This window comes from Haliotis asinina, chromosome 11, assembly GCF_037392515.1.
Source record: "Haliotis asinina isolate JCU_RB_2024 chromosome 11, JCU_Hal_asi_v2, whole genome shotgun sequence".
NCBI lineage: Eukaryota > Metazoa > Mollusca > Gastropoda > Lepetellida > Haliotidae > Haliotis > Haliotis asinina.
The window spans coordinates 49,435,446-49,450,027 of record NC_090290.1 but is presented as its reverse complement, the minus strand read 5'-3'; the positions used below and the strand labels follow the sequence as shown (position 1 = coordinate 49,450,027).

General features: G+C 39.4%; 1 protein-coding gene across 2 annotated transcripts; it reads right to left on the bottom strand.

Moving 5' to 3' along the window:
* On the bottom strand, positions 1 to 10,615 carry LOC137255801 (MOB-like protein phocein). Of its 2 annotated transcripts, none has more exons than XM_067793341.1 (9): positions 10,600 to 10,615; positions 9,598 to 9,726; positions 7,078 to 7,140; positions 5,772 to 5,872; positions 4,721 to 4,763; positions 4,290 to 4,379; positions 3,178 to 3,257; positions 2,831 to 2,942; positions 1 to 1,658 (listed from the first exon to the last, which is right to left on the bottom strand). In XM_067793341.1, exons 2-9 carry the CDS (start codon positions 9,721 to 9,723, stop codon positions 1,533 to 1,535), a joined length of 741 nt encoding a protein of 246 aa, XP_067649442.1. In that variant the 5' UTR covers positions 9,724 to 9,726; positions 10,600 to 10,615; the 3' UTR covers positions 1 to 1,532. The 2 variants fall into 2 exon arrangements, with proteins under 2 accessions (XP_067649442.1, XP_067649443.1); XM_067793342.1 differs by having other exon boundaries at positions 9,598 to 9,690.
* Between the last annotated feature and the right edge of the window lie 3,967 nt (positions 10,616 to 14,582).

The following is a 14,582-nucleotide window of genomic DNA, read 5'->3' as shown; positions in this document are numbered from 1 at the left end:
TTTATACGAACAGTTTATTTTACATTACACGACACGATGATGCTGTACATAAAACTTAGCAAATAGCTTGCAAGAGATACACAAAATCTACATTTCTTCTTATGTTTCTACAAAAACTTGTCAAGACTATCGTATATTATTTGAGATACATATTATTCTGTCGACTGTGATATGAGTATGATTGTCAATTTACTTTCCATTTCTACTTCAACAACTGACCCCCTGGATGCCAGAGGTGCTTGGCCCTGCTGCTTAGCCTTCACTTTGAGGTAAAAAAAATTCAAACTATATCACACTCACAAATATAGTTCACAGAATTCTGTGTGAAATTTCCTGTCTTGATCTCCACTGTTAGCCACAGCAAATCATTTTGATACATTGTTTTGTCATTCAGATATAGTAACATTCTGTTTGCTCAAAGGTTCCGTAAAGATGTCAAATGAAATCTACTTTTGCACAGCACTATCTTTGGTGTACAATAAAAACAGAGAAATTTACTGTTTTTCTTCAACCCATAACGAAGTACAAAACAAACATATTCAACAATGTCTACTTTTCATGCTGTCTAAGTACTTGCACTGGAATTTAACCACTGGAACTTAACTTATTATCATACATATCTCTCTGATTGTCAACTCATAGTAACACAGTGTTTCTGACGCAACATTCACTTTTTAAATGTTATGAAAACATGCGTAGAACAACCCCTCAGCATCCAGAAGGTCAAAATGATCCTTGAGAAGGAACTAGAGCAGGGACCCCTATGACATGACTGGACCGACAGAAGTTTTCAGTAAAAACCTAAACGAAATAAATATGACCTCTTTTGATCAGGGCCCACTTGCATAAAATGATCTTAGCACTACGACTATCTTAAGACCATGTTGGAGAATGGGGGTTAAAATCTTTGTAGCGCTAAGATCACTCTGTGGAAGTGGGCCCAGAATATATATGAACAAAGGGTAATGACACACATGCAAGAGTTTTAATATTTGACTGGTGAGTCTACTGTACATGACAACACACGGCTGGCGGCAAAAACTATGACACTGATAAATACACATTTATATACATAATATACAGTATTTGATGTGTTATCAATGTCACATCTGTAAATTCATTTCTTTTGTCAAATTCATAAAAACTGCAGTGATAAAAAGATGATTTCTGATGTTATTAAGTAAATATATTGATACAATGTATGAATAAGTGGATACTGGAGAGCTCTCTGGCTGTTTTCGTTATTTTTTCTGACATTTGTAATTTTAATAGCCTATAAGCCCATAATATCCGAGAAAATCTACCAGGTTTAAACTGTCCCTGGCACTTGTACTTGAGTGGTGTTTATGGTACTAGTCATCTTCACAGTACTTCATACTAGTCATTAAAACAGCACAATACATTTTTTATAGTTAAAACTATTTATGCATTAATGTATTCTAAATGTTATTGTAAATGTTATAATTATTTATTTTGAACCAAAAACAGTGCAGTTGAGTATTGTACTGTTAATGCTGGCAAGGACAGATACTCTAGGCTTCACTCTCCCCTTCTATAGATTGCTGATCCTCCAGTATAGGAACGATGAGATTGTCCTTGGACATCAGATTATATTTTGTCACAAACTGGGTGAATCGACGACATAGGAAAGTCTCATTCTGAAAACATACAGAACATGTACACTTGTTTGGGTACAAAGGACAAATACAATATAAATTGTATTAGTTCAACAAATTTACCACTTGCACCAAGTTACCTTAGCGCAAAGTCTGTGTCCTGTGTCTGTCGGAGTATGAGCATTATGATCATCTTAGCGCTAAGATTGCTTTGTGCAACTGAGCACAGGCATTACAGCGCAACTAAGGGAGTAGTGAGTTAATAATATTATACCTTTGTGTCCCTTAGGCACTAAATAATCCAGTGACCAACAGCATGAGCATCGCTCTACGAAATTGGGATATGGTGACAGTTTCAGCCAAGGCACTCAGCCTGATCCCGTTAGTTCTCTCTTAACAAAAGGATGGATCGCTATGGATCTCTATGGGAGTTAAAGGCCAAGATTCAAACCTAAACACAGACGGGTGTGGTCACCTTGCCTTGTTGAAGCTGTTGTCCATTGATAAGCAATGCGGTGTTCAAGTACATTCCAAGAGATACCACAAAACTGATGAAATTAAGCCAGGTGTAAAGAAGTATGTAATGAAGGCTCATGTTAAAATGCATCGATGCAGACAGCCTGCAAAATGTCCATTTTGAAAATATATTTCACTCTCTTAAAAATAAAAACCAGAAATAAAATTTCCATGGTATCATTTTGGAGGAGAGAGGTGGGGTGTTTCCATAGAAACAAGTCTGTGAGTGAGTTAGTTTTGGGTGAAGTTTTATTCAGGGTTTATATTTCAGACAGGGTGTGATAATGCCCCATCCTCTACTCCCCTGACCCCATGAAGTGCAGGGTTAGGGCCATACGCCTATTTGGTGCTGACATCACCACGTTGAAGATTATACTTTCAGAAAAATAGTACAATTTGAAATTTCATATATGCTAATCAACTTAATTTCTGTAGTCATTAAAATGTGTAGTTACAGGGTTTTCAGATATTTTCCTTTATTCTAATAGTAAATTCCAAGATTAACCTTTGACATCTCCATTCTCTTGCCAAGCACCTATAGCCCTTATAGTCCAGTAACTCATGGGCAGATAACATCTGCACTGCTGAAGAGATGCTGGCCTATTAATATGGGATACTGGCGGTCCATTTTGCACTGAATAACCCAGTGAATATTGTACATAAAACAACCGAATCAAATTTGCAAATGAAATGCTTACCTCATATTCATCAAACAGGGTTCGGTGATGGAAGTATGCATGTGAGAATATTCGGTAAACACGACGGCAGACAGAACCCAGCTTGGCTACTGAAGATTCCTTGATGCTTACTCTGAAGAAAAACATAAACTTGGGAGTTGCATTTGATCACTGACAGCAACATTTCAGCAATATCACAGCTGGTGACATAGAAATGGGTCTTAGACATTTTATACATGTTGAGAATCAAACCTGGGTGTTCTGAGTGACGAGCATGTGTTTTAACCTCAGGCTACCCAATTGCACTATTCTCCCTCAGAATCACTACAGGGCTTTCGTTTCACAAAGCAACGAAGAGATATTCTCACCTGCTAGGAAAGTACTTGTTGCTATTTAGTAGACATGCTGCTCCGTCAAGGGTGTGCCGGGTGTAGTCTATTGCTGGGCACTGTCACAACATGAATAATACCACTGAGTGATTGCGTGAGTGAGTTAGGTATCAGCAACTTATCACTATCCAAGTTACGCAGATTAAGGTTTAAACAACAGGAGATTCAGTGGTTCATGAGTTGGTTGGAAAGACAGCATCAGAGATTAACCTGCATTTGGGGCCAGCATTCAAAATAACGGCCGACCGGAGGGCCAGTGCCAGTTGTTATTTTATCAGACTTGCAGTTTCAATTATGTGCAGGCCCTTATGGCCTTCAGTAAATTATGTCGATTATTTTTCGACTGGAATGTTTCCCCTTTTTTTGTCTATTAAAACTCTGGAATCATCCATGACCCATCATGTTACGATAACTTATAGTTACACATCTTGGTATTCTGGCACTTTGGCGTAGTAATGTCAGCACCAATCTAACAAGTGAAAACTCCTATGTGTGCCACAGGCTTAAAGCTTCGCTTGATTTTGTAGAAACTGTGTGAAACTGTAGTTTATTTTGTTTATATTGGTTTGCCTTTAACCTACTGGGCCTGGAGATTTCATTCAGAGCCTGCAGATATTAAAGCCTGCAGGCAGCAGCAGGCCCTGATGGCCAGCTGGTAAATTAAGGTGTAGCAAATACTGTTTGGGGCATTTTATCACTTAATTTTTTTTAGGGAAACTTCAATTGTGAAAGAGGACTCTTTAGTGTTCACCTTAAACAGTAAGATAATGACAAAACTTGGTAAATGTTGTACCCATTATACCATACCAGGAACATACATTGCAATACATCACTTGTCAGAAAACTAGCAATACCTGCCAGTCACACCAGTTATTTCAATCTCATTTGGTGAAAATCATATTTCACATGTAAAAAGACGTGTCACATATAACAGTGGTTGGTCTGTCATTTAAACCCCATTAGCTCATAATCTTCCAGCTATTTCACACCTGATAATGGTAATATGTATGCTACCAGTATTTCCTACAAATGGCTAAAAAGATCTTTAAGTTATTGCAAGCATAATTACTGGTATTTCTCCAAACCCTTACCTCCTTCGGTGTCTTATGTGCAGCACAGAGGAATATCCACTGTTCAGTGGCTGTCATCTGGGTGCATGTGTCTGGGTTGCAGTCACTTTGCTTATGAAAATATATAATAATAAGAGAGTTAAAGGCTAAATAAGTCATGTTCCCACTTATATTAGTGAGTAAGCATAGTTTTACAATTCATTAAGCAATATTCCAGTCAAATTCCACTTAAGTTTGGTCTACTTCACTATCAATAATGAATGAATTTTCAAATAATTACATACCTTTAACTTAACTGCCATAATTACATACCTGTAACTTAACTGCCATAATTACATACCTTTAACTTAACTGCCATAATTACATACCTGTAACTTAACTGCCATAATTACATACCTTTAACTTAACTGCCATAATTACATACCTGTAACTTAACTGCCATAATTACATACCTGTAACTTAACTGCTAACCCATTAAGTTCCATACAGAATTGTCTGAAAAAACAACATTATATATTGTTTCAAGAAAACATCAAACATTTGCCCCAAAAGAACATATAGACACAAAATAAGTAATAACTGTGCATATAATTTAGCTAAAGCTGTGGATACATATATACACTCACACACAAAAGTAACACAAGTCAAGTATAAAAAATATGTATGCATATCATTTCAAAATTAAATCCAAGAAACACAAACAGGGTCAGATAGACAAAAAATTGATTGAGGACATTTCATTGGCTACTAACACTGGTGGCATTATTACATTTTCGAAAGGTACTAAAACGCTTGACAAGAACGGTTCCAGCTGGTGTTGACTGTAAATATGCCCCTTTGATGAAGGGTGGAGACCCTTTGATGGCCGCTTGCCTCAATGAAGGTCACCTGTGGTATCGATGCTGGAGATGGTAAATTGTGGTCATGTGTACGTTGAAATGACAGGCAACATTTGGGGCAGATACTCCAGCTTCCTAACGTTCGATAGCCTGGTTTCTTTCAATTTGAGTTACATGTGGCATTGTTGAACAAGGAGTGACGGGCAAAACTTTTGTGCAGTCTTATGTCAACCAATGTTCGCTTAGACAAGAAGTGCGTGCACCATACCCAAATGTTCATTGGTATGGTGCAGTTAAGTGATTTCCGCTGTTGATGTGTTCTTACCTGGGCCTTCCAAAACGCAAAACAAATTATTGATAACACCATCATATGTAACTATATGCAAAAGCCTCATATCAATTTAGGGTTATGAGTTTGTTTCCTGTTTGGATAAAAACTTGCTATTCTTCTGCGTTTGAGTATATTATGAGGGAGACTTTGGGTCAGGATCTCAGTCGTGACTAAGTAAGTTGGGTTGCTGCAATATTCAGCAATACAGCGGAAATGGACTTCATACATTCAACCCATGTAGGTAATCAAACCTGTGACTTCAACGTAATGACCAAAAGCTTCAACCACTGGGCTACCCCAACACCCCTGATTTCCACAGTGAGGAACACTCACCTGAGATGTTCATACTTCCACACACCCTCATCTTGGCCTTCTGGAGGGGTCAGGATCTCAACAACATTGGTGAAGTCCTTTCTGATAGCTTGTTGGATGAACTGAATAATAACATAACTTCTGAATGTGTCTTCAAAACAATGTTGATTTAGTTCACCATTAACAGATATATACAGTCAAGTCTTGCTAATCTGATGCATTAATAGATTAACAAGAATGTCAGATTATCAAATTCTGGGTACAGGTCACATTAATGGTGAATACCAGAGCAAGTGCAGTTCACATTAAGTGTGTATGTCTCAGGGGAACTGAGTGGAGCAAGTTTAAAATGTAAACCATTTGTGTTTCAATTATACATGTTATATATGTATTCACATATCAATGATGAACTTACTTTGTATATAAATGACTAGCAATATTACTGTTAGCATCATATTCAAACAGTGACAAGGCTACAAAAAGTCAGCATGTGACTCCAGAACGTATTAATGAGTAGACAACACTTCTACAGGATCATGTGATAAAGCTTGTGTCAAGGAGGAGCAATCATAAAATAGGTAATTTCTACTGGCGCTTGAATGCTTTTGCAGGTGCCTCAAAAGTTTACCAATACAATCTGTCACTCAATGAATCCTAGAAGTGTCTGAAAATAACTGGTACAAGTCTGTTGTTAACATCAGTTTACTCCATTTTTACAACAACTTCATCACTGTATGAACAAACAAAAACATTGTAGCATCAGTTGTGCTAACTGGAGCAGTGATAGTGAAAGAGTAGTGAGTGAGTTTAGTTTTACGCCGCTTTTAGCAATATTCCAGCAATATCATGATGGGGGACATCAGAAAATGGGCTTCACACATTGTACCCATGTGGGGAATTGAACCCGGGTCTTCGGCGTGACGAGCGAACGCTTTAACCACTAGGATATCCCACCGCCCCTAGTGAAAGAGTAAGTTTTACACCACACTCAGAAATATTCCAGCTATATGGCGGCGGTCTGTAAATCATCGCGTTTGAGCCAGACGATCCTGTGATCAACAGCATGAGCATCGATCTGCACAACTGGGATACAATGAAACGTGTCACCAAGTCAGTGAATCTGGCCACCATACCCCATTAGTCGCGTCTTATGACAAGCATGGGTTACTGAAGATCAATATTCTAACCCAAACCTTCAAACGTCTCACGGCTGTATGAACAAACAATAACAGTATCTACCCAAAGGAAGGGGTTAATGATAGTAACAGGAGCACTGATAGTGCAGTTGTGATCGAGATCAGACAAGTAAGCATGGTAAGTATCCCACCTGCTGCACTGCAAGGGTGCTGTCCATCTCCTCAAAGGACTCATCCTGCCAGCTACACCAGTTCTGGAAGAACAATAAAGTTGTGAGTTAAATTCCAGCTACACAGTATAAAACTGACATTACAACTCTCACAGAGATCACTAGTACTGTCCAAGAGTAGCAAACATATCTTTCAATATGACAAGTATCATTATGCTAATATTTGTATGGCACCAATATCCAGTTTAGCTGCTCAAACACACTATTTTTCCCTCAAACGCTGGATGCCAATCTCAAACCATGCAAACATGACATTGTATAATCATCATTATCATTATATAATGATCTTTACTCTCTGGGATCATACAACTCTTCAGTCACAAGGCACTGACTTAATGTGGCTTTCCCATCCTTACGAGGTCCCCATTCACAGCTGGGTGGACTGGAGCACATAGTCACACCACTTTGTTTACAGCCAGTTTACTGCATGTGCTGAAAATGCAAACTGTTTGCACCCATTCATGTGACCACCATCTGGTCATTTGCCAATGAAGTGCACAGGGTTGTGTGTGTACACTAGAGGTTGCGACAACATGAAAGGGTCTACACACAAAGTTGACTTCAAGGTTTTACATCTGGTCACAGGTGGGTTCGATCCCGGCACCTCAAGTTTGCTGAATCACTAGCCTGGCACCTGGGACAGCTCACTCACCACGCCCGTTTTTCTAAACTATAGGTAAGTATTGGTGAAACAGTCCATTTTTTTATCATGCAAGCTCAAGATCTTCTGGATAAGTTGGGAACAAATACTACTGCAAGTTGAGCACACAGTTTCAAGCATATATTTACTAGTGATACTAGGCCTGTAACAATTTACTTGAGCAATTGGTAAATTGACCTCTATCATTCTTTAACTCAGTTTGTTACTCATTATCACTTTACTTCCAGTCTGTTGATAGATTAAGAACTTGTGATAGAAAACAGCTAGTGGGGTGAAAACGTGGCTAAAGAGTTTGCGCGTCATGCCTAAGACCTGAATGTGATTCTCCACATGGGTAGAGTGTCATTAACTACTACAATAATAGTGGGTACCATGACATACTAAGACATGTTTCTTTACTCAGTCAAGTGAAAAGAACACTTGCAAATGTGTTCATATGAAAACAATACAAACAAAACTGGGGCGTACTGCAATTAACCAGGCACGCTTTTCTAGATTAATTAGTCCTCTGACCCTAACCCCAAGCCCTAACCCTTAAGATCATAAAGGATGCCTAACCCTCATCCTAAGGATTGTAAAGGGTGCCCAAACCTACCCCAAAACCTAGGAATCATAAAGGGTGCCCAACCCCATCCCTAAGGATCGTAAAGGGTGTTGCACCCAGTAAATTGCATTCTAGCCCCAAATTGTAGCCCTTATGGGTAAGAGTTCAGTGTTGGCTCAAGAGAGGGTTTTTGAGTGTTTTGACTCATCAAATTCAGTGAGGACCCACTCTATTTTACATCTGCCCATCTATTTAACATTAGAGGGGAAACATCATTTTCATCAATTTGGACCCACTCAAAATTTCACCCAAATCACTGAGAGTTCCACCCATAACCCCCACCTAGAGCGCGTTCTAATTATTATGATTATTTCTAAGGGTTTGTGTTTGGCTTTAGGGTTTAGATTTTGCATTATGTTTGGTTAAGGGTTAGGGATTGGGGAGGCATTTTATTATAAAAAAATCTATTCTTATGAGCAGAATGATAAAAACGACTGGGGATTAAGGGCAGAAATCTTTCCCACTTATGATGGGCTAGAATGCAGTTTACTGGGCGCAGCACCCTTTACGATCCTTAAGGTTAGTGTTAGGGTTAGGCACCCTTTACCATGTTTATGATGTTTAGAGTAAGGGTTTGGGGTTAGGGTTTGGCACCCTTTACCATGTTTATGATATTTAGAGTAAGGGTTTGGGGTTAGGGTTAGGCACCCTCTACTGTCCTTAGGGCTAGGCTTAAGGCATACTTTACCATCCTTATGGTTAGGGGGTTACGGTTAGGTACCCTTGCCGATCTTTAGGAAGTGCTAATTAATCTGAAAAAGTGCCCCGATAAAGTACAGTACTCCCTTATGATGATGTAGACAGTATGAAATACCTTGTTCAAAGTTTGATCCCTGGTTCATTGTTTGTTGTCTTAACGTAGCATCTGACATTATCCCATCAAATTGTCAATGGCCCTGAATGGGTGATGGGTGAAAGCACTTGGTTATTTAAACAAATATCGTTGGCTAAGGAAAGATGCAAATATACACCTGTAGTAAGACTGTAATTTGTTGACACGTCTGTGATTAACATTGATGCCAAACCGTGAAAATGAAACCGATTGCCTTCAACTTCAAGTTGACAGAGGTTGTCTCAGAGTCAGACATTGTTTTATTGTGCGACTGAATCGTAATTAAATCCGTAAGTTTCTTCAAATCAGGATTTTACTCAACAGGACAGCACGCTCAAATCACCAATAATAAATACACACGTGTTGAAAAGCAGTAAAACCCACCTGAGATTTAGTACCAGGACGATTCCTTCTGACAATCGTGCCTGCAGTATCGGTGGCAGCCATTTTCATTTTGGTCAACGAAGGGACACAACTCTGTACGAGAATTGTTTTCTCTTCCGCACTCATTGTCTTTGGATCGAGGATCGAATCCAGTGTGTCACAATATGTTTTTAACATCATCAGAGAGCATATAATAGACTCTATTATATGGTCTCTGACATCATTTATGACTTTTGACGCCCCATAAAAAAAGCAGTTTTCTAAAGCAATAAAGGGTGGTTTCTACGATGCGGACATTTCTGAAATTCGTCTAAATCTCAGCGTTTCAGACTCAATTAATTATGATAATAATTAATTAATTGTGCTCACAGATTCGAGCTTGGATCAGAGAAAGTCAAACACAAGTTTAAATGGGATGCATCGCAGTTTTTATGAACGTTGCCTTATGCATACATGTACGGTGAACGTAAAACACAATTTCGTTACATAACATACGAGAAACACATCCTCACAGAAGTCGTTGAGTCATTCTTCGTATAACATATTACAAACAAAAAGTATGGGAACACCCTAAAATTTGATAGTCACCCATAAACTTAAAAGCGGTGTGGTTATTTATACTCTAATGTAAAAGAAACTTTTTTGTGCTTAATGGGCACCCTAAAACAACAAGTTAGAACGGGCAGTGAAGCAACTGATTCAGTTTTCGTTGAGTTTGAGTGAGATGAAAGATTATAAAAGAAACAGCGAGAAACAAAGGTGCTGAAACCTACCAACACCATGTTTGATTCAAACGCCAACCCCCCCCCCCTCCCCCCCCCCCCCCCAAAAAAAAAAACAACAACAAAAAACCAACACAACAGACTCTTGCAAATGGAAGACTTGAAGTGTTTTAGAGTACTTTTTGTTCGTACTATATATCCTGTTCACACTGAATATTCCTATTTTCTCTCCCTACTGGTAAACATTCTACTGGTAAACAAATATGAGATGATCCACGACCTGACAGTTGACCCCACAGAACGATCCACTTGAAACAAGAAGGAGACAGGTTGTCTGATAAATATCGAGAAGTTCATTTTCCCCGTGCGTTTCACGTATGAATTGTTATAGCACACTCGATTTGGGAACAGGTACAATCCCAACGAATTGAATCAACACAATATACTGAGCAAATATGTTTAGGACCACCGATCCATTTCACGAAGAAAATGACATTTTCCTGGGTTTTTCTTTTAACAAAATTGTTGAATACTAGTATCTAAAATGCTTGTCAATGCCCCAATCATCTATTTGTCTTCGTCTTAACTAAAGATTAGCGTGGAATATCAGTATCTTATGCCTGAAATTGCAGTCTTATCAATTGAAAGAATATGCGGTGTTGATTTCATGTCATGGTTAGCACGTATTGCACGTGCATAATCGTCAAGCTACCTGTAGCAGCCAAGTGTACTCTCCCAATTCGTTGTACCGCCTCTCTTGTCACAAATGCGTTTAGTGCGCAGGATCATCTAATATGTGTCTAGCAGTAATTACAATTTCTTTTTTCTCCTTTCACCAAATCGTCTCGATATGTAATGTTAATTACATGTTCGGGTTTCCTTTTTTATTTATGTTATATCAACCAATCAGGAAGTCAATATTCTTATATTAACCACTTAGGCACATTTTTCATCAAATATTTCTTTCAAACCCCCAAAAGCGGAGTAGAGACCGTATAACATGGTCTCTGTTTTGAGTGAGCTTGTGAATGAGAGAGTTTAGTTTTACGTCACATTTAGCAATATTCCAACAATATCACGGCGGGGACACCTGAACTAGGCTTCAGACATTCTGCCAATATGGAGACTCGAACCGGTCTTCGGAGTGACGAGCGAACGCTTTAACCACTAGGCTACCCCATCGACCAGAGTGAGTTGGTGAATGTAGCGTAATGATCACGTTGTTAATCACCTGATTGTCTGATCGATTATTTACAGACCACCTCCATATAACTTGAACAGTTGTTTGTTGGTTTATATTTTATCGCAATACTCAGCACCATTCCAGCTTGGTCACGTGGACCACAGACAACCTGTAGCACAAATGGGGTTGCGCAGCATAGAGAACATCGCTTCGCTCGCATGTAAGAAGACGTAATTTTTCTCTATGCTGCGCAACCCCTATTTTTGCCTGTGTGTGGACAAGGTGTCTGCCTTTCTGATCAGAATGTCCGTGGTACAAATTCCATCTCGGGACTCGGACATTTTATGGCCGCTGCAACTCTAGTCTTTGTGTTTATGTTTCACATGTGTAGGTACAATCCAGGCTGCTCAATTAAAACAGATTTCAAAGGAAACTATACCCATGCTCCGAAGCTGTTTGATCATGGCCCCAGTAAAAACAAGTTTTGTGGTGGATTGCAAAAATAAAAATATCTGATGCATACGTGGGAAAATGATAACAGAGTAGGCGAGAGATAGGAAGAGAAAGACAGAGAAAGAGGAAGAATGAAGAGGGAGAAAGACTGACAGAAGGGGAAGACAGAGTAACAGGGGGAGGGGGACGCATCGCGCCAGACACCTGTTTCAGAGCCTTATCCCGTTTGCACCCGTTAGTACCACCCGCATTTACCCTGGATTGTTTTCTTTTGTCCCATACATAACCACACCCTGTCGTCCCACCTCCTACCGAAAGAAGGAGGGCATTGAGGTCATCCATGAAAAGGGAGGACAGTATAAACTACCACACCAACACAGCACCCGCCAACAAGGATCCGTCTAAACTTAACCGTCACTTCATGAAGCACAATGACCTGTTTTAAAGTTACCCTGAGAAAAGATCAACCGCTAATCTGCGTCTATTTGTTCAGTGACATCCGGGAAAGCGTGTTTACACTAAATGCATTCAACTTTATGAAAGCTGCATATTTTTAAAGGTGAACTACGCGTGTAGGACGGTCAATTTTCAGTTATCTTGTAACTTTTTACCTTTTTGAAACTATGTAAATAATGATAAAAAGAATGAGAATGAGAATATGCATAACGAGCCTTTACTATAGGCTGGATATCCTGCTCAAAGTGCACATTCTTATTATTATTACCCCGAAAAAACCACCCTGCTGTTAACAGTCTCGCAGCAAGTTAACCGAGTGGCCAGTTTCAGCTGGGTTAACAGAGACAATTATGAACAAATTCAGTTGCCCAAGGTTTGACCACATGTATCACATGTTGGACGTCCTAGAAACTGTCACACACGGTCACACAGGGTCACACACGGTCACCCATCCAAGAACTCTCCGCGCATGTCGTTGCGTAACTTCAACTTATTTACTACCCGATCTATATGTACAGGAGCGCGCACCGCCATGTTTGTCGTACGGGCTGGGTGGTCAGGCTCGCTGACTTGGTTGAAAATGTCATCGTATCCCAATTGTGCAGATCGATGTTCATGCTGTTAATCAATGGGTTGTGATGATATTGATCACAGACCGCCGCCGTGTAGCTGGAATACGCGCATCCTGGCAGCGGCGTTAAACAATAATAAAATGACAAATGCAGTCACCTCTAAAACCAGTGCTAAAGGTCACATGCAGCAAAAAAAAATCAAACATAATTAAAACACATTTATCACTTATTCATGACATATAATATACATTGCTGCTTTAAAAAAAAACAAACAAATAAACAAAATTATAAGCGTACAATCACGATTCAAAATATTTTGTACTTGGGCTTACTTCCCCCGAAACGAAGCCCTCGGGAGACCGAACCCAGTCATAGCGGGTATATGTGCACTCAAGTGTAACGACGGCTTCCGATTGGCTGTTTCATTTGCTGATATGCTGAGGGTTCATTGTGTGAACAGACAGATGATCTGTTTGATGGGCATTTTAGAAGTATAGCCAGTCACAAGAAAGTAAGATTCCTTATGGATAACAACTTCTTTTAATGTACTTGATGCGTCGTTTCAGTATGGATTCATATACCGTTGTCAAACAAAATCATATACACGAAAAGAAGTCGTTATCCATGAAGAATGTATATAGAGATGTTGGGTTTGGAAAATACATGTTCTCTGAATTTGCGATCGATCCAATCAAAAATCATGTCAGTAGAGATGGTAAACTACTGCGTGGCTGGAATCTGTCATTCGTCCAAGTACAAAGCAGGACTTGAAACTGTCTTCAGCAGACAGGCAGGCAGACATACAGGTGTGAACAAACCAGACACTGAGCTTTCTCTGTGACAGAGACTACTTACCACAATCAACAAGTTTATTACGTAATTACGTAGATTATTTAATTGTTTGTGTACACAACCAAGATTAGACTATTGCTCACGACCTATGAGGCTGGGCATGCATACTGTTTCAAGCTCCGCGAACCTATTCACTGCGCATGCGTTATGGACGCAGCGCAGTACAGCTGTTGAAACCAGTTTTTCCCCCAGCCCTGGGGGGAATTTAGTGAAGCATTAGAACTTCGATTTCGCGGGGGTTTTTTCATCGCGTTATTTTTCCAACTTTATAGGTTGAATTGGCATTTTTTTATGATTTGTTTCGGTAAATGCATATCGAAAGGTACCAGAATCTGCAAAGTTGTGTTTTACGTTGCATGTAACCTTTAAGGAAGACGGTTTTATCTTTCGAGGTCACGTGGTTGTGTATTTGGATCAGGTGGATTACTGCACTTTGAATGTGAGGGTCAAAGGTCTATGCCCTGCTTTCAACACATACACCTGCGGTTCTTTGAACCTGTGTGTGTATGAGCGGTGACTTGTTTTAGTGTTGATTTTTATCAATATGAGGTGAGCGGTTCATACTAAAGAATTCAAGAACGGACATTGTCTTGTTGTGACAATGATTTAAACAAAAACATGTCCGTATGAACCAAAACGCAACCTTGTAACAACACTTCATTGTGACTTTTTGAAACGCTTGCATCATTAAATGTAGTGAGTTTAGTTTTCCACCGCTTGGACAATATTTCAGCGGGAGACACCAAA